The sequence below is a fragment of the Phyllostomus discolor genome, chromosome 2 (assembly GCF_004126475.2).
Source record: "Phyllostomus discolor isolate MPI-MPIP mPhyDis1 chromosome 2, mPhyDis1.pri.v3, whole genome shotgun sequence".
Classification (NCBI taxonomy): Eukaryota; Metazoa; Chordata; class Mammalia; order Chiroptera; family Phyllostomidae; genus Phyllostomus; species Phyllostomus discolor.
Window position 1 is genome coordinate 45,550,718 of NC_040904.2, and position 26,714 is coordinate 45,577,431.

Genomic DNA, 26,714 nt, shown 5'->3' on the forward strand with positions numbered 1-26,714 from the left:
AGGGCGGGGATGGAGGGAGTGGGGGAAACGGGAGTTGTTTAATGGCCACAGAGTTTCAGTTTCGCAAGATGAGAACGTTCTGGAGACCTGATTCACAACTATGTGAATATACTCAACACTACTGAACTATACACATAAAAATGGTTAAGATGGTAAATTGCATGTTATGTTACCACAAAGAAAAAAAAAGAAGCTTTGTCTCTCAAATTCTGAATATTATTCTGTGGGGACACAAGGTCTGAAACCACTACAGCCATCCTGTCATCACCAGGAAAGTATCAGACACCCCGAAGAAGGTAAAACAGAAAGAAGAGTCACGGGCTTTGAGTCCACGATTCAACTGACCTTGGAGTTGCTCTACCTTAGGATGTCTTATTACATGGCATGATAATGGGTTCTTATTGCTTAAGCCACTTATGTTTTCTGTTACTGAAATCGAAAGGATCTAACAGATGCATTATTACTGCCTTAAAATAAGGGGATGCAATTTTCGGAGGGCAGGCATTTTGGGGGGGTGGGGGGTGTCAGCTTTGTTGAATGGCACGTAGAAGAGTGCCTGGCACATAGTAATATTTGATAAATGAATAAAAAGAAAGTTTAGGATCCCTCTTTCCCTATATCCTCCACCTCTTACTCACCACCCTCAGGGCTCAGTTTACATGGCACTTACACAGGGAGACCTTCTTTGAAATCCCCAAACCTCCTGCTGTGGCCCCTAAAGCCTTGATTAGGGCCTCCAGTAATAAGCAGTCATTTCCCACTGTGAGCACGCTCCATGGCTGTGCGTAACTACACACTGGTGGGGCTGTTCAGTAGACGCCTCTCCCAGCAGCCCGTGAGGTCCATGAAAGCAGGAACCGGGTCTTGTTCACGACCAAAGCCTCGACCCCCGCACAGCGCCAAGCACACTGGACACTCGACACATGCATTTCCACGACATTCACACTCCATCTCGGCTCTACACAAAAACTTAAAAATCCAATGTAGAAATCAGTCTTTTTGATTATTTAGAATATTGAAAGTTGCTTGTACCCAGGTTGAAGGACCAAAGGGGGTGTTAATTTGTGAAGTCTGCAATAACTTGGATGAGGGAGGGGCTTCTTAAAGTTTAGCCATGGAATTTGGGTTTCAAAAGCCTGAAATAGAGTAAATAATTCCTAAGTGAAAGGTTAGAAACCTGAGAATAGATTTGTAGTGTTTTTCTTTTCGGGACTACTTCCACGTTTGTGGTTTTGGAACACTCTTATTTGACATTATTTCTGAATTAATTTTATATTCACTCCATCCCTCAGTGCTTCTCTGTAAAGCTGCCACCAATGCCCGTAAGTGGATTTTGCCAATTTGACATGGAGCCTTTTTTATTACATTATCTATTCCGTTACCATTAAATTCGTTTGTAATACAAAGAAAATTGCTTTTGTAAGAACTATATTTACTCTTCAAATTGGTACAACACTCAGGAATCCTAAGAAGTATTTTGTAAAAGAATAGAAAGTGAAGGACATGGAAGAGGAAAAAAAGGAAGACTAAAGCAGCCACTCGGATACCAATTTCTACTACTAATGCAATCCAGTTTTTAAAGGGTGTAAGTGGTTTAGGAGCAGGTGACAAAAACCTTTCCCAGAACGGTAAATGATGGTTTTGATGATAATGTACCTTCTCTGTACCTCCACTACCCAATGCATTAGCCATACAGGGGACTGTTCAAATTTGAATAAATTTTAAAAAAATAGTTTCCATATCACACTAGCCACGTTTCAAGCACTCGATACCACCACGTGACAAGTGGCTACTGCACTGAATGGTGCAGACATGGAGCAGTTCCATCACTGCATGACACTGGCAGCCCGGGTCTAGGTATCTCTACCAGTAATTATTACCAGTGAGTGATGAAAGCATTAGGATCACCAAGCAATATGTACAGGGGGAGAAACAGCCATATTATAAATACACAAGATCTGTTTCCCACTGTATTCTCTTTGGAAACAAATTTCTTAAAAATAATCCTTCCCCCCTCCCTTTGCTTAGTAATAGAGTCAGAGCTTGTGAAAAATGTCTCGGGCTCAGTGAAGGGGCACCTGCTCTTATTCTCTGTGGAGCGGTCCAGGCATCATGCACAAACTTACAGTTTGGTCTCGTCAGCCTCTTTCTGCATGATTTCGAGAATCATGCGGCATGCTTCAGAGGTCCCCTCTGGGGTGGCATGGATGGTGACGGGCTTCTCTGCAGCCCCCGAGTTTTCCTTCCTATGGATGTCTACCCTGTGGGGAAAGAATCAGGAGCCATAGCACAGCGTCATCTGGGATAGGATCCTAGTTAGTCCCGAGACAGCACCGCACCAGCCAACGCACAGCGAGGACCCAGACAGACAAGGGAGTGTCATCAGCACGTTTGCAACCAATGCCATTCTCCAAGAAGGCAGCAAGCAGCGCAGGGGGTCTTGTGCCAAACTTGAGTTCTTTGCAGCTCCATTTAGAAGGGAATATTTCAGACAGGCGTGCTGTGGGACAAAGGCACCCAGCCAACTTGGTAACGAAGTATTTTGTGTCGTTTTTCAAATGATCGTAGAAGTGGAGAGTAAAGCAAGCAGGGTAATTCTGTACACTGGCACAGTGCAACTCTCTGAACTGATTGCAGTTTTTAAAAGCCATATGTTAATCCAAATCCAAACACCAAATTCAAGTGAGCTTTATATATTTGAGTATAGATAGAAAACAGAGGTATGCCCTCTCTCTCTGCCTGAGTTTTGGTTTCCTAACTACTGGCAGCCTCCCAGGCTCTTAAAGCTAATGGTTCAAAAGCTTGATGACTTGATCAGACTTCTTGGGGTAGTCGTAGCTCTACTTGATTTGTTAACTTTCAAAATCACACAATTAATTGTATCCCCTTTTACTCTGACTGTTAGAAAGCCCAGAAGCCCAGATCCAAGTCTTGGACCTATTTCTAAAAAATGGGCACACACTTTGAGAACTAACTTCACTTCTATTTAAACTTGTTGCACTTTTAAAGCCACTTGAAACAATTTTTGGAACAAAAAGACATACAAATAAAAACCACTTTCCTAGTGAAGTGAACTTAGAGGGGGAAAAAACAGCTGACTTTAAAATACAAGGATCACCAGAGAGTACTTTCCCTCTCTCCTATCTCTTCATCTCATTCCTCTGATTATGAACTCTGGGACTCAAGTACATTTCCATATCAGGGGAATAACTCAGACGCATTACAGAAAGTAGTGTTTGCTCTTTCACGTTACAAGACACTCAATGCATGACCCGAATGAAAGGCCCTAGGCATGTAGCTAACTAATATTTGTCAGTTATTTGGTGCTTTGCAATTTAAGTGCTTTCATCATGATTATTACATTCAATCTACCTGGCTATCCTAGTTCTCACAATAATCTTGGCTTACAGAAGAAGCAATCGATGGTCAGAGAGGAAAAAATTCAAGATCATAAAGCCATTAAGTGGTCAAACTTGAACATGGGTGTTTGTTTTGAAGTCCTGTGCTTTCTTTGCTACATCATGCGTGGTCATATGAACATACAAAAATCAACAACTCCACATAGCCTTTTAAGCACTATAATTCCCACTACCAGTTCAATCTCCCTAAACAGACAGGAAACTAAATATAGGGCAAATGTACTTTATTTCTTGCTACATATAGCAGTGATTCACCTAATTCCTTTACGTATGCAGCTATTTGTGAGTCTTCCTAGGTGTCCGCAAAGAATGGCTACCACCCAGCACTCAGACTGGGCAGAGGAGGTACGAGCTAAAATAAATGGGTTCTAGGATCCCACAAAGCTCCATACGTCTTCTGTTTTAGAAATAAATGCATTCAAAAGCATTAGTTTGCTTATAAGAATAATTCTTTGTTGTGAGGTCATTAGTACCTTCTTTATGAACCTTTAGTGTTTTGGGTATAAACTTTAGGCGACTGGCATGAAAGCTCATTAAAGCCCCCAGCTTTCTGTTAGTCTGTTAATAGTTCTGTTTCAAGAAGCCACCATCCCATACAGCACAGCCCCCCACTGCTGATGCAAGCAATAGCCACATGAGGATGGCTGGGACCCACCAGCACTCAGGAGACCCCTCAGAAGGAAGCAAAGGAAGCCCCGGAGGCACGTACCGGGACTGGGTCTGCTTAGTGATGTTCTTTATGGTCAAGCCCTCCTTTCCGATGATGGCACCAACAAACTGGGTGGGGACCAGGATCCGAAGCGGGAAATCAATCTGTCTGGCCTGAGAAGAGCCCCCAGGGGCGTGGCCTTGCTCCCTGGAAGAGTGGTCCCCACGCTGGGCTCGCTGAGGGGGCGAAGGGGAGCTCACCTCTTCATCCGGGATGTAGGAAATCTTGAAGGAGTAGTTCTCAAACTGATGCCCGCTTAGCTTCTCGATGGCTCTGAAATGCAGAAGGAACCGAGAGCTTCGTTAGAGAGCAACGTCAGAGAAGACCCTCCAGATCACTGGACTGGCTCATTTAGTCTCCTGCACTGGCTGCCTGTGTGAACGCCCCTAATCCCTTCTGTGGATGCAGCGCTGAGCACGACAGATGCCACCCCCACATCTGTCTCAGTGGGTCTCGGCGGTCGTCGCTGACAGTTAATCACAATCTACAGGCCTGGTCAGACTTGATATACAGTTAGGCTTTCTGCTTTTTTCTCCACCCAAGGCAATCTCCTGCTTATCAAAGACTCTTTAATGTCAGTGTGAAATTATGACTCTTATTTTTATCATAATATATATTATTGAAAATCAAGATGCAAATAACTACCAATGAGAAAAAGTCCTAACATCTATATCTCTTATTTTTCTTAAATATAAATCTATTACTTATAAAAATAAATTAATATCACATGTTCCTCTTCTAACCTTTAAAAAAATTAATATACCAAACACTCTCCAAGTCATTCAATATACTCCAATTTAATTTTTACTGGCTATATAACATTCTGTTGATTTGCCTTGTCTTTTGCAAATGATCTTCCATTGTTTTTTATATACATATATTTTTACATATATAAAGGTCAGTCTTTTGCTATTATATTCAGTGTTGCCATGGGCATCTTTGCAACCACAACCTTGCACACAGGGTAAATTCCCGGTGGAGTTGCTGCATCAGAGAGCACGCAGGACTCTAACATTAAGTGTTTGTTACCCAGTGTCCTTCTGAGGTTTCAATACTTACTACCCTATAGCAGTTAAGAGAACATTGGTTTCCTTGAGTCCTCAAAAGCACAGAATATTATTAACTAAAAATACTTATTAATTTTCTAGGAAATAAATAATATCCTACTACTGCATTTTAAAATTTCACATGAGGTGGAGTAACTTTTTTACATGTTTCCGGCAGCATGTGAAATGAATAACCCTATTATATTAGGTCAATGTTTAGGGTTTGTGAATTTATTACAAAGCAGCAGCTTCTGATTTCAATAAAAGCAACAATGTAAGATGCACAGACGCCCTGCCTACATGGCAGCCGGACAAGAACTGTGAAGGTGAGTCACTGGTGTAGCTCCTGCTTACACATGTGAGCAGAAGTCAGGAGCAAAATGCATTATTGCCTTTTTCAACACAAAATTAGCTTTTTGAAAACTATCAGCATGAAAATGTATTAAATAGTGTCTTCATATGTGATGAAACCTTGAAAAGGAAATAAGTCTGTAATCCTGGGATGTATAACCAAGGGTACGCCACATCCATAAAGGATTACCACATGTGACCATATTCTAGTGACGGTGACCAGACAGGCACTTCAAGAACCTCCTTGAAAAAGGAACTAGGCTTTGGAAAAAACCTCAATTCCGTGTCTGTTAAGAGCCAAGCTCAAAGATGACCACTACAGAAGTGCCGCCGTCACGAGCGGGGATGAGAAGTAAATGGGGACCGGAAGAAGAACCCCGGCCGGGCTCTCCTTGACAACCACCACCAGACACTGCTCCTGCTGTTGCTGTCACCGAGGGGGGTTCCCCTTTTTATAGTACACAGAGGAAGAACTGATGCTCTGGTATCCGTTCAGTTAGTGTGGGTAAAAATAGCCTGTGCTTCTTTATCCTGGGGCCCGGAGGAAATTCCAGGTTAAAGTGGCTCCCGGTGGCTGGCAAAGCAGAGTCTCTCTAGGGGACAGGGTCATGCAGCTGGGGCTCTCGACTCCCGACTACATCCAGACACAGTTCCCACCTCAGTTTGGAGGCCACGGCTCAACATTTTTTTCAGGAGAGTCTCTGCACAATCAACAAACAGATATCCTGGTGCCAACGCCCAGGAGTTCCAGGGACATGTCAAAGAGCTGCACTTTTTCAGAAAAGGTCTGTAAGCATGGGACTCAATGGAATTCAAAGACAACTCCCCAAAACATGGAAAAGGAAGCCCAGAGCCACTTAACTTACATTTTTGCTTCTTCTCTTGTTGCATACGTGACGTTGACAACGGCAGTTTCTGTGTCTGTGTTCACTAGGAAAGAGGGAAAAATTACATTGTCACAGGAAGAAAAGCTGCTCTGGCTCAATGTAGACAGACTTACTTTAGAGAAAAGAGGCACAAAAAAATTCACTGCCTCGACTCGAGAGTTCTACCGATCTCTATCTTTGTTCACGTGCATTTGTAGTCATTTGCAATCACTTGTATACACGACTCGAAGCTGTATTTTCACTTATTTTATAAACACTCTTGCATGGGTACACATATGTGTACATTATCTTTGTATTTTTTATTTTTAATGCCTATGTAAAATTGCAGTAACTGCGACATGATTTTTGCCTAACCATTCCTTGAACATTGACAAATGAGTCTTTCCCCATGTCTGCTGTTCTAAAAAGTGTTGCTGGAAACCACCTTTGTTGGAAACATTGATATGAGTTCTTCTGAATTACTTTTTTAGGCCAAACACACAAGAAAAAATAAATGGGTAAGAAAGCATAATACTTGTAATATGTATTTTCAAATTACTTTCCTAAAAGTTTATATCAATTTATTGTACTGTATTACTATTATGGTATAAGTTTTATTATAATCTGTATTTAGTTTTAAATAAGTGGATATATAGAGTAATAATAAAGTATTTTAATTTTAATTCTTCATTCATCGATAAGCTTGAATTACTACTTTTGTTTCTCTTTGAACTTCTTGGCTGTGTGAGTTAAACTTAGTAAGTGTGTACAATAAATAAAGAAAACTGATAATCCCAACTCACTTGGAGAAAGGGGAGATCACACATGTAAAGAATGGCTAATAAGAAATCACTCTTGTGAGTTGGCTTATCTTAGCTCAAAATCGCTTGCTTCTTCTCCCAAAGTCAGAAGTTAAAAATAAGTCCAGAAGAAGCAAGATAAAATGTTCTCACTCCAATTCAGTAAACTTAAAAGAAAAATATTGATTTTCCACAAACAAGCTGACATGATTAAATCAAATCTTGCCTTTAAAGCATTTAAGCTATTGAGAGACCTAGTGTTAACAACATCAAGTTAAGGATAATTCAAGAAGACCACAATAAAGCTACTTTTCAACGTAATAATAAAACCCTATAGTACAGGGATTCTTAACCTTGGATCTACACTAGAGCTTCAGGAATTCTATAACCTGACCCTCCCCACGCCACCCAAAGACTCAAATTTGTGGATATATGAATTTTTCTGGTTTATAATTTCTATGAGATTCTCAAAAAGGTTAAAGACCACTGTTAAAGATACTGGTTATCCATTAACTTCAAAGCAGCCACCACACCACTGTGGGGAGGGAATGTGTAATCCTTACAAAGAATTGCCGCTACATTCACATGTCGTAAGCATGAGCCCAGCCCTGGCCTTTGCCCGGGGAGGGCTCCAGCTGCTCTCCCACTCACCCAGGGCAGCTCTCACAGAGCAAAGCAGGGGGTGTGCAGCCCACGGCCGTCCGCTCTCAGCGCTGACACAGAATGCGAAAGTGGTTTCCTCTTCACTGCTTTCTAGTGCTACAGATAAGGCTGCAGACTCCCAAAAAGGGAGAGAGGGCTGGGTCTGAACTTCCTGAATAAAGCTGTCTACTTAGGACTCTCAGATTCAGATTTTCTCACTCCTTAGTCATACTCGCTGTTCTTCTGAGATGTTTGTCTTCGGGGACTCAGACAGTGCTTTGACTCTTGAAAGAACTGAGCTCCATTCAAATAATGTATTTCATCGGACATAAAAGCTTTATAATAAAGTTTCTTAAAACTACGGAGAATGTTTTCTTGCTGAACCAGGAATCAACTAGGAAACAGAACAAAACAGCAGCTCCACACCTCCCTCGGGCAGCGGTGAGGCAGGTGGACAGTGGGCACACATGCTCGGGGAGCCCCCGGGGACCAGACACAGTTCTTCCTCGCACACCATTGTCTTGAATCTATAACATGGTCTTAGCTAGCAACTTTCACAGGTTCGCGTCTGTAAGGCCATCTTGCCTACTACATGCAATCCTGATCAGAATGTTTTCTTCTCCATACTGAGGGAAATGTGTAACAAGAACCGAGATACAGAATCTTTGTAAATCATGTCTTCTCTCTGAGCTCTTTCCCTTCACCTTTGGGCACAGACAGTCAGCAGCACGACACTGAATAATGATATTTTTAATATTCATGACGTGAAGAACATCTCAATAATCACTACGTGGAAGCTATTATGTTAATTATCTGGGCAGAGAGAACAGGCTGCATACGTGAAAACAGGTTCTCTGTGATTTTTCCTATGTGAACCTTACCCCTTCAGGTTATGCATGGCTCCACTGTCCACAAATACCTCACACAGATCACTTTGGGTGCCGACTGTTCAGTGATACAAGGATGAGCAGGATTTATTCTTGCCCTTTTACACATGTGCAAACTGAGTCAGTGAGGTCAAGTGACTTTTCCAAGGGCTCACAGTAAGTGACTGAATTCACATTCTGCTTTTTAGGACAACACAAAAATAATCTTTACATATGTTACTACCTGTCATATCAGGACCTTGGACTTTCTTTTCTGGGACTCTGAAAGAGCTACATAATACATCAGCAATAGGCACTCACTGTTTTCTTTTTAAAACCATGGTATTTCATGTTACAGAAGGTAAAAACAAGGGCAGCAGAAGAATACAAGGGGGAAACCCCCCAAAATCAGAACTGCCTTCTGGAGAGTGGACCCCTTGTAGTATAGGCTTCCCATGCTAGGTGGGTGTTGTAGGAACCCATCTGTATCATTGTACCAGCTGGCATTGTTGTGAGAGGCCCTGTTTGACTTCAGTGAATTGTTTTTAAGACTTTTAACACATTTGCCCATTTTATGACGGGTGATTTACACTGAGCGCACCTGCCTACACCACACTGAGTGTTCAGCAGTTTTGACCAAATGTGGCATGAACCCTCTGCCCCACCTTCCCTATTCACCCGATCTCACTCCAAGTGACTTTTTTTTCTTTTCCTGGATGAAATAAAAGTCCTCAAAGGGAAACATTTTTGTGACATGGAAGAGGTGAAAGAAAAACAGCAGAAGCACTAAAAGGCATCAAAACGATGGGTTCAAAAACTGTTTTGAGCAGTGGAAAAAACATCTCTATAGGTGTACTGCATCAAATGGAGAGTACTTTGTAGGTGATTGAAGTTTAAACATGTAGAATACACAATTTTTATAAATAAATTCCTTTGGAGGGTTCCCCTATGTATTTTCTAGGTATTTATAACATTATTCCCAAGACAGCGGCTCTCAAACTTGAGTGTATGCAAAAACCACTTGGGAATAGTTGTTTAAAACACAGATTCATGAACTCTTGCCCCAGAAAGTCTTACATTGTAGGTCTACGGTGAACCCTGGGAATATGCATTTTTAGAAGCACTCCAGCAGATTCTGGTGTAAGAGTCCTATTTCTGGAGAAAAACTCACTCCAACACATGAGAGATCTGTTTTTCTTAGCCAGGAAGAAGAAAGTTGTAATAGTGTAAATCCGATTGCTTCCACGTGGGTCACGTCATCCCATCCCGACAGTGTGTGTCCAGGGCTTGAGCACATGGGGGAGTATATTTTTTAAAGATTTTATTTATTTATTTTTACAGAGGGGGGAAGGGAGGGAAAAAGAAAGGGAGAAAAACAGCAATGTGTGATTGCCTCTTGCACGCCCCCTAAAAGGGACCTGCCCTGACTGGGAATTGAACCAGTAACCCTTAGGTTCACAGGCCAGCCCTCAATCCCCTGAGCCACACTAGCCAAGGCACATTATGCAGTATTAAAAAATAGCCTGCAAAGTTATTATATATTCCTTGAAAAAAAACAAATTATATAGCTATGGATATACATATACACACACCTCTCATACACAGATATATGAACATATACTCTAAGAAGCTTGTTTCAAAGGAGTCTGGACTTACTATTTCTCCCAGGAGTTGACCCAGCCTACAAGAAATAACACAACATTCCTCTCAAAATTTGGTAAGCTGATTTCCTCACTCATTACCTTGTTCGACATTTTCCACTGTCCCGTACTGAGCCAAAAGTCCATCCAATACCTGCAAAAGAGAGCTTCAGTGTGAGAGTGGGAAAACAAGACTGTATTCGCAAACATGGTACTGTGGTTACCCTGAGCAAATGAATTACAGCAAAACAGGGACAGTTATGGTAATAATATAATTGAATTGGTATTTCAGGTCTTCCACAAAAGCAGTAAGAACTGAATAAATATGTGGGACTTTCATTTGCTTATTGACTCTCAAAATATCTGTTTACTGCAATTATAGCAGAATTTCAGAATCTCAGTAACTGCCAGTCACACCCATCACGATGGTTGGAACCTGTCTACTGGTCTTGAAATGAGAAGCAGAATAAAGTACAAAGCTCACTTTTCCTTGAAAACTTTCACCACCTTCCTTTCATTTTCTCTCAGGAATCTCCTTATTTTACAAAGCACTGGGGTGTGTATGTTTCAGTAATAAAAAGGTCTTTTTTTAAGTAATGAATACATTAGACAGAATGTTCTCTTTTCTTTATGGTTATTTTGATTTCGTTTGGGTTGGGGAATAAAACACCAGGCAGTTTATTTTTAAATAATGCAATAAGGCCACTCCTCAGATTCTATCTTACTTCATTTTAAGGTAGCAATCTTATATGAAGTTTCGCAACTCAGAAAATACATCTTAACTGTTATTCATAGCAATTAATTCAAACTAAACAAAAATACCTGCTCAAACTAACAAAGAACTTCCTATTTTTCTTGGTTTTCTGTGGATTTTATCTTTTTATAATCATAATTTGGAAAGGTAAAAACCTTTTTACAAACTCATGAGAGAAAAATCACAAAGCAGGTAGACACTGGGTTTCACAGTTTTTTGGTGCCTGAGGAGACAGAAGCTGAGAGAGCAAAGTGCATATTCTGCATGATGAAGGAGACAGATACAACCTCGAACTCATGGCAGATCATGCACATTAGGGTACTGAAAACAGTGGGACAAGTCTGAGGACCTCTAACTCCTAAATGTGAAAGGGAACTAAAAGATGGAGAAAATGCCTTGTTAGCCCATTAAAAAGGAAAGAAAGTAGGAAGACAGGAAAAACAGAAGTGACACTGGCTTACTTCCCACTGCAGGTGAGGAGGGATGTTTCGAATCTGAATTTTTCTGCTCCTGTAAAAATAAAAGCACAGACTATAACACCTTCTCCAGGATACGGACTTTAAAAACAGGCTTCATGTGAGTTCACTTTCCCACTCTGCTCACAGAGGAATCAGCAAGAGATTCCCACTGTGAATCATGACCATCACGTTTTAAGGTTTTCAGTTACTTTGTGGAAAAAGTAAAAAACAAATCCAAGAAGTCAGAACAAGCTAAACGGTTTGAATGCCGATTTGCATTTCTGATGTCCTACCACAGTGGTTAGAATTTAAATCGCCATACAGGTTCTAATATAGGTTTATCACCTTCCTCCTCAAAATGTATGGTGCTGCGATTGACCCCATTCCAAAAGGGACCTAAGCTCAAACATGATGGATGAAATTACATATATAATGTGCTTGAACAAGATCAGGTTCAGTCTACCCCTTATTTAACATTGCACATCTTCTTTTTTAAAAATTATTTTTATTTTTGAATAGTCATAATTCAAAAATTAGAATACTATAAAAAGGTACACTAAAGTCTTACTCCCACTCACCCCCAGAAATAAACACTTTTACTTGCTGCTTGTGCATCCTTTGGTTTCTTCATGAAAATGACAGCAAATACAAAACTGAATCTTATTTTTTCCTTTTCTTGCAGAAATGTTTGCATGTTCCACACACTTGTATCTTTTTTTCTCCCTACCTCACAGTAATACCTTAGAGATCTTTCTGTGTTGGTAGATAGAGAGCGTCCTCATTCTGTTTTATAACCTGAGTGTATTGAAGTGCATTTAACCCATCCCCACTGCCAAACATTTGGGTCTTCTGCTTTTTTATTCAGAGGATTTTTGGGGGTTTGTTTTTCTAGGATATCCTGCTGGTCTGATAACAGTGATTTAGATGGTTTCTTTTTACTTAAGTATTACAATTAGATAGATTTAACATGCATGAGACCATGTTAGATCCTGGGAAGAAAACACAAATCAGCATTCAAATATAAGAGAGATCATTTTAATGGAAGGGCTTCACACAGAAATCCCAAAAACATCTGTTCTGGGGTTGCAAGAGAAGGAATATGATGACCACTTTTTCTTTTCTGTTGGTGTCAAGGGCACCAAATAGTGGCTATGTAAGCCTGGTGTTTCTCTATGCTTTCACTTGGGCACTAGCTTCGGAAAGAAAGGCTACCATTCCTACAGAGAGGAAAAAGGAGAGAGAAGGAGGTATAAGATACAGGAAATGGGGAAACATTGAAATAAATGAGGGGCTCCAGTGTTTCCAGACCTTTATTGAATAAGGGAGGCACCACTTGCATGGATCCCATGCACTACTTGACTATGACTATGGTATGACCTCTAATCTTGTATCAGGATAGGAAGGAGGATGTAGAACTCATTTCTACCTCTATGCTATGAAGGCTCTATTCTGACACTGCTTTGGGCAAGAGTTGATAACAACACCGCTGACATCGCCCCACACAGTGGCTACATGGAATGCTCCAGAGAAGATGTCAGAGGCCTAATTATTTATAGAAAAGGCATCAGAATTTGCAAGAAAACTGAGTATTTCTAAAGAAAAATACTGCATCTCCAAGAATAAACATAGACTCCAGCAGCAAAGCAAGAATTTACTGGTAGGAAATTCTTCTACTGGAAGAAACTCGTGCAACAGACACAAAGAGATCTGAACAAAGACAGCTACTCTGTTTGTAATAACAAGGATGGCAAAAACTCTAAATTGTTACCAACGGGGAGATGAACAATTTATAGTACAGCCACAATATGGAACACCATGCAGCTGTTAAAAAGAACAATAAAGACGTATGTGCTCTGCCATGAAGAACTCTGGAAAGCATAGATACAAGAAAAGAGCTAACTGTAGGTTAAGTTGATTCTGTCTTCTAAAGTGCACAAAGCAAAATTGTGTTACATGTAAGTGCATGGAAAAAGGCAGCTACAAAGGCAGATTCAGTTGGTAAAAGGGGACATGTACTTTTTATTGAGCTACTTCTGTCTTATTTGCTTTTTTGAAAAATGAGAATGCATTCATGTCTTAATCTTACTTGTTTAGAAAAATTAATGATTTAAAACTTAACTAGTGCTGCTTTAATGAATATAAAAGATTGAACCTGCTTAAATATGAAAAAAGAAAACCCAAACACCTTTTTTTTTTTTTCATAATTAGATTTGGCATTCTTCTTGAAATATTATTTGGCAGATTATTAATTGATTTGGCAAACCCCTTGTTCTAGTGCAAAAGTAGTCAAATCCTGCCCAGTCTGGATCATCCCAAATCCTAACTAAACGGGTCCAAAACCATGATGCTTCCCTGTAATGTCTCACGTAGAGACCCCACACCGTGCAATCAGTTCAGTAAGTAAACGGAATGTTCACTGAGCAGGATTCTAGGAACAATCATCTCTGAAAAGCTGGTTGTGTAGCATCTCTAATCTTAGATCAGGATGGAGAAGAAGAAAAGGAACCTAGAAATAAATAAGGGAAATGGCAAACACTGTAGTACTACCTATTAAAGTGGAGCCCCATCAGGTCACTTGGGAGACTATGCTGAAATTATCTTTCAGGATCAGCAGTGATCAGGATCTCCGCAATATAGCTTCGAACTCCCGTGGCATCATTTGGATGCCACACCTTCTCTTCAAGGTACTCAGGACACCTGCAAGGGACTTCTAGTGCCCTTCAAAACCTAGTTCACTCTTGCAAACATTTCCAGGGTGTGTCCAGGCAGAACTGTTTCTTCTGCACTCATTAGCTTTTACAAAGCAGCTCAGTCTTTCCTGTAATTACTTATCTGATGACACTGCCCACCCCCCTGGTTTCCTCCAGAGCAGGCTCCTTGTTGACAGTGTCCATGCAGCACAGGGGCGAGCACATAGGGTAGAAAGGGAGAACATGGAACCCAGTGGGCTGAGAAAAGCCCTGCCACTGCCTGCTACTGTCTGTTTATGGGGACGCCACCCAGGAAGGCAAACTGTCTGTCTCTCCTTTGCCAGGTAGTCAAGAGGAGAGGAAATGGAGTTCTTTCCCTATTTCCTTTAGAAAAAAAGAAAAAAGAAAAAATAAAGAAAACAGCGTTTGGCTCAGTCTCTAACAACAAATGTAGACCTTTCTCCCTTTGAAATCCATAAAATATGCCCTGCTTTTTTTTTAAAGCCAAGCTTTTACAAAATAACTTAGGAAAGTAATTGGGTATAAGAAAATAATTATTTGTTCCTTTAAAAAAATGGAAAAGTATTACCGTTCCTTTATTTTCAAAGAGAATCAAGATTCTCTAAATAGACATAAATGACATTTCTCATCCTCAGAGCTTCGGAACTCTTGAGCAATCTCTCCTGGCTGGGCTGTCTTCTGTTTTGTGTTTCTCTTCTCTCCCCCAGCCATCCCACACTTGGCTGCCAGTGATTTTCTAAAGGCAAATATAACCGGTTACTCCTGTCTTTGGAGAATAGCTCCCTATCACCACACCCAAATTCCGTCTCATGACCGGGTTACTACCCCCTTCTCCATCTCTTTGTCGTTAAAACAATTTTAACGACATCAAACTGCCCCATCAAACTGCTCAAACTTTGCGTGCCTACTCCTTCACCAACAATAGTGTATCATACCTATAGTTTACATGCGTGCCAGGCCTGAGCCTTCAATACTCTGTTATACCTTAAAAACAAGAATAAAGAGAATAGTAGAGAGCATGAGTTTTGATTTTTTTCAATTAAAAAACATTTATTTATTTATGTTTATAGAGAGGGGAAGGGAGAAAGAGAGAGAGAAACATCAATGTGTGGTTGCCTCTCGTGCACCCCCTACTGGGAACCTGGCCTGCAACCCAGGCAACGTGCCCTGACTGGGAATCAAACTGGCGACCCTTTGGTTCGCAGGCTAGTGCTCAATCCACTGAGCCACACCAGCCAGGGCTGATTTCTTTTTTCTTTTCTTTTCTTTCTTTTTTTCATTTTAAATGAAAGCAGAATAAAGCCTATAGTCAAGCAGAGAGTGTCCTTTAGTGTGGATGGATATATAGACTCCTTCCCCATGGCTTTGGGATTCAGGAACTCAGCATTTCCTGTTCTCCTGTTCAAGTAAGCTAAACTAAATGTTTTGGGTAGAAAAGGGCAAGAATCTTAGGCTCCACACTACCAGAAAAAGGATAATCCAGTTAACCCTTGAACAGCATGAGTGTGAACTGCACAGGTCCCCTTACACACAGACTCTTTTCCCCCCAATAAATATATAGTCAGACCTCTGTATCCCCAGAACTTGCGTTTGTGAATTCAATCAACCATGGATCAAAAAGCATATTTTTTTCTGCTCAAACTATCCATGATAGTTTGAGCAGGAATCCATGGATGCAGAGGGCCAACTGTATGTATTGTTCTATGGGGATTATCCATGATAGTTTGAGCAGGGATCCATGGATGCAGAGGGCCAACTGTATGTATTGTTCTATGACATTTTATATAAGGACTTGAGCATCCACAGATTTTGGTATCTGCAGGGATTCCTAGGACCAACCCTCTACAGATACCAAGGGACAACTGCAGTTAAGTTTTTGGTGAATAGAAGTCATATGTAGTTTTTTTGACTGTGTGAGTGTTGGCACCCAACCCCCGTGTTGTTCAAGGGTTGACTGTATAGCCCCACAGCCATTGTGCTTGTCCGGGGAGCTGGCACGTCACTGATTCTGTATTCTGGTTAACTGCTGACTGGGGTATCCACATGCAGATTATCCAATTTTAAAGAACTGCAAGACAAACTATACTTAGCCTTAGCTCACCTAACTTTAACTAATTTAAATTGTTGGTTTCCAAGGCTCTTCAACATAGAACTACATCAGGGTACTTTTTTTTGTTGTTTAAGATTTTATTTATTTATTTATTTTAGAGAGGGAAGGGAGGGAGATAGAGAGAGAGAAACATCAATGTGAGGTTGCTGGGGATTATGGCCTGCAACCCAGGAATGTACCCTGGCTGGGAATCGAAGCTGGGACACTTTGGTTCCCAGCCCACGCTCAATCCACTGAGCTATGCCAGCTAGGGCTATCAGGGTACTTTTTAATGAATATATGGTCTTTGTACTATAGATAGCCAGAGGAACCAGGTTCCACTTGAATGTATTTCAGATAAACTAGATGCCCACTATTATGAATTTCAAGGGCCTGGCAGATACTATTTTCTGTGGTAGAATTTGTTGCTTAAAAATAACTGGGCAATCAACTGGGGAAATAAAATCACAATCATTTGTTGAGAAATCTGTAATTCTGCAGAACCATTTTACCTATATTTTAAAAAGGGTAAAATGCCAGCATGCATATGGGGAAGATAATGCCACAGTTTTCAGGCATATGTTCAATTAGTCACAGGTCTGATCAGCCACCTTAAGAACTCTAACTCAAGCTTTGGCCATGCTGGGGGCCTGAGTAGAGAAACAAGTTAACATAAATCGTGGGAACCCAGCGCACAGAATCTCAAGTTGCGTTTAAAAATTAGGTCAGCTAAGGCTCAGAGGATCCCCAGATAAACTGCAAGAGAAGCAACAGAAACAGCAAAGAGATCCCTATGAGAGAGTGTTTGGGATTCAATGAGAGATTCTCCTCAACTAGGTCCCACTTGTTTCCATAGCAATTCAGAGCTCCATCAGGCAACACATGGAGAGAAATTACAGCATCATGAATGGATTGTGCATTACCTATAAGAGAGGCAAGTGTGCTGACTCCAAGGACTGTGGGAAAGTTGAGATGGAAACCACCAGAGCTCTGGGCCATACCCCTCCCTCTAGCACTACAGTCAGACTCCACTACAGCCCACGTCCTCATTAGTATGTGTTTGAGGCACTTTATCTGTTACCCATTCCTCATTAGTTCTGAAAGTTCCCCTTAAAACTTCTGAACATTCTGTACAAGAGACATCCTGTGCTAAACTGAAGTAGGACCTAGGGCTCCTCAGGGAAGCAAATGAATGACTGGTGATAGCCAAATCCAATCCTCTACTCAACTGTCTCTCAAAGGTCTTGTGTTCATTTGTCTTCTTCCCACCTCCCCCCCACCCACCCAAACACGAGGCAGAGCACAGGGAATGATTACAAGTCAGTAAAACAAACTGCTTACAAAATTATTAAGAACAATTGCCTCTGCCTCTATGGAATCTAAAATAAATTTAGTATAATAGTTATTAGAAAACTAAATGCTTCCAACACAAAAACTGTTGAAAAGTAAATAAAAGGAGTTTTTGTATTTTTTTTTTGAGGAGGAAAAAAAACATGTAGTCAGAGTCCCGTGAATATGAGCAGTGTTGTGGGCCAAATCATAAAATGATTAAATCAGATACTACTGTGGAGGCTTGTTATAAAGGTTTTGAGCCAGGAGAATTGAGGTTATGAACCCAGGAATTTCCCTTGCTCTATAAATGCGTGTCCACAGAACCATAAACCCTCAAGCAGCTCCAACACACTCCTGCGTGTTGAGCATTCAGGCACAGGCTCTCTTGCAAGTCCACTGCTTGAATGGCACAGAAGTCACAGAAATGACAAGAAGGGTCTGAGATGTTGTGCCTGTTTGCTTCCTATTCCCTCTCAAAGAGTCTACTATCTCTTGAAAAAACGCCTTGATTTTTAAGAGGTTGCTAACACAATTCCAGATTTCCCTTCTGAGGAACATCAGTGGTTCTTAACTCTTATTGAAAGAGGTCAAAGGGGAAAAGGGAAAAGCCAATGAGATTAGATGGTGATGAGATGTTCATAAGATGTCAGGTCAGGCTCCTACTCCTGGGCAAGCTGGTAAGGAATTTCTCTCCTGGTTTGGGGTACAACAAATAGACTTTGCATAAAAAGACATCAAATTCCAATCCAACTTCAGTATTCTATGCATCTTTTGGAAGTGGGTATAAGACAAAGGTTAAAATCATCTCCTGTTAAAAAGAATCAGGATGCTTGACTGTAGATTGAACACAAAACACTGGCCTAGTGAAGTAGGTAACCAGAGTTCTCAGAAATTCAGTATTTTAGCTGTTTAAAAAGGAAGTCAACATATAAAATTTTCTCTTTGTAAGTTCATATCCAGTTTGTGGACAATCCCTATATATCATACCACCGTTCCCATGCACTGTTCCTCTTCTTAACTCATTCTGTGACAATACAGAGAAAGAAACACAGTCTTAGCTCTAGTTCTACCAGAACTTCTCTATGGGCTTCACGGAACACTCTCTCTTCCCAATCCCCCAAATTATTTTATTTGATGAAGTCTAATGAAGTTTCAGAGGTACACCCCAAACACTCGTCACAGTGTTTTCAGCAGGAACTTTCCCCGAACCACCACTACTACAATACTTATGGTAATGCATGCTAAACATCTCACTAAGCCTTACCATGCCACTAGAAGCAGACATTGTTATCCCCATTTTTCAGATAGGTAACTGAGGACTTGATATGTTCCTCGTTTGAGTGTCACAGCTAGGGAATGATTATTTTTGACTTATGGTGTAAAAATTTAAATCCTCACTCTTAAAAATCACTCTAGAATTGTCAATTCCCCAATAACAAAATTTATGTCTCATACATATATTTCAAGATGTGCTCCCTCTGGCAAATCCTAGGAAAATGGGTCCTAGGGATGAACTTCTAGCTTTCCCCTGCGTCAGTACCACTGTAGACTCTCAGACCAAAAACGTCTCCTGGAAGAGTTAGTTTGGAAACTTCACCATGGTGGCTTACTCTTTGTTCCTCGAAAGAATTTACTGAAATATAAATGCCCCTGGGAGAGTGTAATAAAGGCATTAGCTAGTAAACTCCTCCACAGGGTCTGGTGACCCCTAGCTGACAGTCAGGCTCTCACGGCCTGTGGTTGGAAGCTGAGCGGGCCTGCAAATCGAGAAAGCCTGTGCTATTATTCACTGGCCCCAATCAGGGCTGTGCTGAACCTCACGGGACAAGACACAGTGTGAGAACCCTCCCTAAAATATGGACTGCTGAATGGAGAAGAGGGGAGTGAATCACAGACAGGAAGACAAAGTCCTCAGAAAGCTAGGACATTCTTGTGTGCCTCCGTACGAACATGCATTTAGATTCAGAAGGGTGAGATTCTGCAAGGTAAATCTCAGTCTTTGTGAGCCAAGAAATCTGCATACCAGCTTCAAGCTTTTCTAGATCTAAACCAAGGAAGAACTGAAAGCATTTTCTTTAGTGCTTATACGCTGCTGTGATGAAGATTCCAGTTACCAAAACCAAATTGTATTTCGTAGAGTAGTCATTAATTACTCTTAGAAGGCCTTCAACTCATTATTAGTAATTAAGACTAACCAGGATAAGAACATTTTCACATCAAAATTTGAGCCCAGATATACATATAAACATGATGCAATACAAGTTTTGAGCATATAAATGCTTGCCTTGTGTGGCTCACGGTAAATACAAAATCATCTTTGTAAAGGCAAAGGGAGCCACGTGCCTAGCCAGCAACAACTGTGCCATCCTTTCAGCATCTCTTCCTGTTCAAATAATTGTTTTCTCTTTAGTTCTCCAAACTGCACTCAAATCTGATCCCTCCCTCCCTCCCTCCCTTTTCTGCCTACCTGAGTCTTTTTCATTTCTTTTTTCCTCCTCAGCCCAAGTAGCATCGAGAACACAGCAGGTACCAGACAATCAGCAAATTCTCAAGGAACATGTGTTACTGACAGCTGGCTCCTTTTTCCTGGCGCACTCCACCCCATATTCTCCCAACTGCACGAACAAGTGCCTATTGAAGACACTGACTGGTCTCCAACCAAGCCAATTTCTTTCACTCCAGTTATGCTCATGAGCTCAATACAATGGGCCGCTGACTGGAAAACATAGGGGAAGACATTTCCTGACACAGAAGCCACTGCACACACTTCCTGTGATTCGACAGAATGACTCATGTGGAGGTGGTGTTTTCTTCCTGAAGACAAGAAGGACAGTGGCATGCCTTGACTAACTGAAGAACTACTTTCGCAGTTAACGAACACTCAAGCCAGAAGCTGTGAGTCCTCACTGTTTGGGAATGAACAGACAGCATTTTACTTCTTCTTTTTTTTTTTTTAGTAGATTTTATTTATTTTTATTTTAATTGTTGTTCAAGTACAGTTTTCTACCTTTTTTAAAAAAGATTTTTATTTATTTATTTATTTATTTTTTAGAGAGGGGAGGGAGGGAAGGAGGGGGAGAGAGAGAGAGAGACATCAATGTGCAGTTGCTGGAGGTTATGGCCTGCAACCCAGGAATGTACCCTGGCTGGGAATCGAAGCTGGGACACTTTGGTTCCCAGCCCGCGCTCAATCCACTGAGCTACGCCAGCCAGGGCTAGCATTTTACTTCTGAAAAGAAGAAACTACTTCCAGCGGTTGTGAAAGACTTTGATCTTATTCATTACAGTTGGGATGATAATCAAGGAGAATTAAATTCATCTCTAATAGAGCCCCTAGATTTCAAGTAAGCAGAGACAGGCAGGAGAGAGCCAGCCAAATCACACACCTCATAAAGGAACTCCTTCCCCATGTGGTGGGAGATCAGAGAGGATTCACCATTATCTCACCCACGCTGAAGACTGGGCTGGCGTGAACAATCCAAACCACCCCAGACCCAAATGTTCTGCCTGGAGGTGAAATACTGGACATTTTATCTGATTGTTGGAGACCAGAATGATTTCTAAGACTAAACTAATAACTTTTCTAAATCCATTTAACAAATGTTCACTAAACACTTACTATATGCAAAGCACTTAGTTTTAGGTTCTGGGATATAGCAGTAACAAAAGAAAAATGTCCTTACATTACTTACCATCTAATAAACAAACAAACAAACAAACCAAGACAATATTGACCTCAGCAACCCTTAGAAGTCTCTAGTTAATTTCAATAAAACAAAAGAACAAACTTTAGAGCTGGTCCCTTGATACAATGAAATCTTCAAGGAAAAAGGCTTTCTCTGCTATTTCCTAGCTTGTATTTTTAGTTAGAAGTGAACCAAATATCTTTTAATATCTATTTCTGCACAGAATCCTTAAAATGTGATTGCAGGTGGTAAATAGCAACCCTCAAGCTCTTGTTTCCAAGCACCAGGAGAAGTTAAAGCTCAGGCAAGCATTTCTGTGTATGGCAGCAGTGAGACACCTGTATTCCCACAAAGCGGGGGTAAAGCTTTCCTGGTCACCCAGGTCTGCCCCTTGGCATTTAACCCCCTGAGGTTTCTTCTGCTACCTCATAGGGTGCTCTGGAGAAAATAAAAAGACCATAAGAAGAGCTATTTTCAAAATTGGAAGAGGGGTCAGAAAAATAACTTCTCGTAGAACACCAATAAAAAATAAAAGCAGTTCACAGGATACAAAGAAAAAAATCAATGAACACCTTTAATGTCTCATAAACTGTTGATGAAAAAAAGGAAAATCATTAGCTCTCAGAACTAATGTTACATGATTTGAATACAATGAAATTCACTTTGCAAAACCTTGAAAACAGCCAACTTTAAAAACAGATGAATGAATTGGGGGGAAATGGCATATAAATTATTCTTATTTGAAAAAGAATTCATCATCTAAATGAAAATTCATCTTACAATCCCTTCACATCGATTCTGAAATGAGGCAAATTAGCAGGGAGGTAACTCCAAATACACAGATTGGATTCATAACCAATTTTGGGAGACTAGACTACCACAGAGAAATTTTTCCAGGGGTGCTAACAGAAATGCTCCATCCCTAAACTGTATCCTTCCCGAACAATGCACATCCTACCCCTGCCCTTGCATTCTAACCTGGTGACGAGTGCACAGCAGTTGCTCAGGAAGTCTGATGAAACAATGAGTGCACGTGACAGCGTTAACATCTCTGGCGCTGAAACATGGGATTCTTTCCAGCTGCTGATTCACACTCTCTTCTGAGTTCCCTGTCTTACAAAGACAGTAAACCAAGCATCTGTCTCAGTTGGTTTCTCACTTATCATCACTTCCTTTCAAGCCAGCACCAATAGCCGGGTGGGCCCCAGCAGAACCCATCCAGCAATGGGAAGTTGCACAGAGGAGTCAATACCTAACTTGAATAAAGGTGAACCTACCTGGCTCAGCAGGTGGCCAGAGGAGGTTGATTCCATTTCTTATCTCTTCTCCCTTCCCTGGAGGCACCCAGGGTTGCCTCCTACTTCAGGGACCCTGTTCCTTTCTTTGTAGGGAGCCAGGTCCTCAGCAGCATTAACTGAGGGAGGGAAGAGATTTAGCAGGTGCCCTCCCCTCAGCTGTTCACAGACTCCAAGCCTCCTTGCAATTTGATGAACTTTTGCCCCCTTCTCTCATTGGTCTCTCGCCAAACCCCACGGAATTATGAGAAAGTACTCCAGTAAACTGCAGTGCACTCTACAAATGAGGGCATTAAGGTTATTTTGATAGAAGCACACCACTCTCAAACTCCCCTTGCTTCTCTCATTCCCAGCATTGGTACTCATGGGCCAGGAGAGCTGGCACCTGGGTTTCCTTTGTGAATGAACCCAGCTTTACCTCATGAGTCACCAGAACGTGATCAATTAGAAGGCACTGCATGGAGCCCATATTGAACCAGCAGAGAAGCTACTATACTAAATCCTCTGTGGATTCTGCTAAAGACCTAGTTCAGGATAATTTCAGAAGCTGAGAAGTATGACTAGCAAACCAACAGATTATGCTTCATTTAAGAGCACCTTGATTATTGCGCTTAATTCAGAGTACTTTTGTTCTTTGGAGGAAAATACAAAATTTTTAATATTCAAGAAGCAAAGACACCTGTGTAAATGCAAACACCTTTATTTACTAATGTCTATAAGCAAAGCAAAATGCCTTGCTTTCTTAGAGAACAATAATTTTAAAAATATATAAATTTAAATATATCCCCTGGATTTTCAAACTTGATAATTCTTCCCCACCCCTAATTACACAATGGAGATGAAGAGGGAGAGGAACAATGAGCTGAGAACCGGAAATCAGGGTTTGAATTCCAGCAGTACCTTGGGCAAGCTGTCAAAGACAGGTGCTGAGCCAGTCATTTAACCTCTCTGGTCAGTACTTCAGGCATTAGCCAGTTGAGAGAAGTTAGCAGGCAGTTAAGTTAGGCAAGACTCTTTCCAAATCTAAGATTCACTTCATTTTGGCAGTAAAACAGAACTATCACAGAAAGAAGGTAAGGAGAAACAAGAAGAAAGGTAAGAAATTTGAAAACCTAGGTGATATGGACAAATTTCTGGAAAAATATAATCTTCCAAAACTCAATAAAAAAGAAGCAAAAAGCCTGAACAGACCAATAACAGCAGATGAAATTGAAGCAGTAATCAAAAAACTCCCAACACACAAAAGTCCAGGTCCGGATGGTTTCACAGGAAAGTTCTACAAAGCATTTAAGGAAGAGCTAACCCCCATCCTCCACAGACTATTCCAAAAAATCCAGAATGATGGAAGACTCCCAAATTCCTTTTATGAAGCCAGTATCATCCTAATCCCAAAACCATATAAAGACACAAAAAAGAAAGAAAACTTCAGGCCAATATCACTGATGAACATAGACGCTAAAATCCTCAACAAAATATTGGCAAACCACATCCAACAATATATAAAAAAGATTATATCCATGATCAAGTGGGATTCATCCAAGGGATGCAAGGATGGCTCAAAATTCACAAATCAGTAAATGTAATACATCACATAAAAAAGCAAAGACAAAAATCACATGATCAGATCAAAAGATGCGGAAAAAGCATTTGATAAGGTACAGCACCCACTTATGGTAAAAACACTCGGCAAAGTGGGAATAGAGGGAGCATTCCTCAACATAATAAAGGCCATATATGAGAGACCTACAGCCAACATCATACTCAATGGGCAAAATCTAAAATCTTTTCCACTAAGATCAGGAACAAGACAAGGTTGTCCACTTTCACCACTTTTATTCAATATAGTATTGGAAGTTTTAGCCACAGTGATCAGACAAGAAAAGGAAATATAAGGCATCCAAATCAGAAAGGAAGAAACAAAACTGTCATTGTTTGCAGATGACATGATAGTGTATGTAGAAAATCCTATAGACTCTACCAAAAAACTGCTTGACCTAATAAATGAATTTGGCAAAACAGCGGGATACAAAGTCAATATCCAGAAATCAAAGGCATTTTTGTATGCGAACAATGAAACAACAGAAGCAGAAATCAAGAAAAAAAATCCCATTTGATATAGCAAAAAGAAAAATAAAATACCTAGGAATAAATCTAACCAAGGAAGTAAAGACCTGTATTCAGAAAACTACACAACACTGAAGAAAGAAATTAAGGAAGACACAAACAAATGGAAACATATACTGTGTTCATGGATTGGAAGAATTAACACTATCAAAATGTCCATACTACCCAAAGCAATTTACAGATTCAATGCAATACCTATTAAAGTACCAATGGCATATTTCAAAGACATAGAACAAACATTTCAAAAATTTATATGGAACCATAAACGACCCCAAATAGCTGTTGCAATTTTGAGAAAGAAAAACAAAGTAGGAGGGATCACAATATGATATCAAACTGTATTACAAGGCCACTGTAATCAAAACAGTCTGCTACTGGCATAAGAACAGACATATGGACCAATGGAACAGAACAGAGAGCCCAGAAATAAGCCCAAGTCTCTCTGGCCAATTAATATTTGACAAAGGGGGCAGCAACATAAAATGGAGAAAAACAGTCTCTTCAACAAATGGTGTTGGGAGAACTGGACAGCTATGTGCAAAAAAATGAAACTCGAGCACCGACTTATATCATACACAAAAATAAATTCAAGGTGGATAAAAGACTTAAATATAAGCCATGTCACCATTAAAGTCCTAGAGGAGAACACAGGCAGGAAAATCTCAGACATTTCACACAGAAACTTTTTTACTGATATGTCCCCCAGAGCAAGGGACATAAAGGAAAAAATAAACAAATGGGATTTCATCAAAATAAAAAGCTTCTGCACAGCTAAAGGAAACAGTATTAAAATAAAAAGCGAACCAACTGTATGGGAAAACATATTTGCCAATGATACCTCAGACAAGGATTTAATCTCCAAAATATATAAAGAATTTACACGACTCCACTCTAAGAAGACAAGCAACCCAGTTAAAAAATGGGAAAAGGACTTGAGCAGACACTTCTCCAAGGAGGACATACGGAGGATCCAGAGACACATGAAAAGATGTTCAATATCGCTAGCTATCAGAGATACAAATTAAAACCACAATGAGATACCACTTGACACCAGTCAGAATGGCCATCATAAACAAAGCAACAAACAACAAGTGTTGGAGAGGTTGTGGAGAAAAGGGGTCCCTAGTGCACTGTTGGTGGGATTGCAGACTGGTACAACCACTATGGAAAACAGTATGGAACTTCCTCAGAAAACTAAAAATGGATCTGCCTTTTGACCCAGCAATTCCACTGCTAGGACGATATCCTAAGAACCCTGAAACACCAATCCAAAAGAACCTATGCACCCCAATGTTCATAGCAGCACAATTTACAATAGCCAAGTGCTGGAAGCAACCTAGATGCCCATCAGTAAATGAATGGATCAAAAAACTGGTACATTTACACAATGGGATTCTATGCAGCAGAAAGAAAGATGAGCTCCTACCCTTTGCAAACGCATAGATGCAACTGGAAAGCATTATGCTAAGCGAAATAAGCCAGGTGGTGAAAGACAAATACCGTATGATCGCACCTTTAACAGGAACCTAAAGAACAAAACAAAGAGAAACAAGCAAAATATAACCAAAGACACTGAAATAGAGAACAGTCTGACAGTGTTCAGAGGGGAGAGGAGAGGGAATTTCAAGGGAATTTCAGGGGAATTTCAGGGGAAAAGGGGAAGGGTTTACAGGAAGAAGTATAAAGGGCACATGGATAAAAACTAGGGGTGGGTGGAAATAGGAGGGAGGAGGGGAGGGCTGGGTGGGTGGGTTGGGATGGAGTAAAAGATAGAAAATTGTACTGCAACAACAATTAAAATAAAAAAATATTTAAAAAATAAACTAAAAAATTAAAATAGTAACAATAAAAAAACGGAAGGAAGCTAAGAATAGAGACTGATTTTTTAAAAAGTTATCTCAACGAATCTTGTCTTTTCTTTGGGTC

At 40.6% G+C, this 26,714-nt stretch overlaps 1 protein-coding gene across 7 annotated transcripts in view; it reads right to left on the bottom strand.

Moving 5' to 3' along the window:
* IGF2BP2 (insulin like growth factor 2 mRNA binding protein 2) overlaps positions 1–26,714 on the bottom strand; it is a 155,220-nt gene that overhangs the window by 30,455 nt on the left and 98,051 nt on the right. For 6 of the 7 annotated variants that reach the window (XM_028504845.2, XM_028504841.2, XM_036017804.1 and 3 more), the window contains exons 3-7: positions 11,555–11,603; positions 10,442–10,493; positions 6,392–6,455; positions 4,129–4,401; positions 2,127–2,261 (exon numbers count right to left, since the gene is read on the bottom strand). In XM_028504845.2, the coding sequence (XP_028360646.1) occupies positions 2,127–2,261; positions 4,129–4,401; positions 6,392–6,455; positions 10,442–10,493; positions 11,555–11,603 (573 nt within the window). The remainder of the gene's footprint in view (positions 1–2,126; positions 2,262–4,128; positions 4,402–6,391; positions 6,456–10,441; positions 10,494–11,554; positions 11,604–26,714) is intronic. The other variant, XM_036017806.1, reaches the window with a different exon arrangement.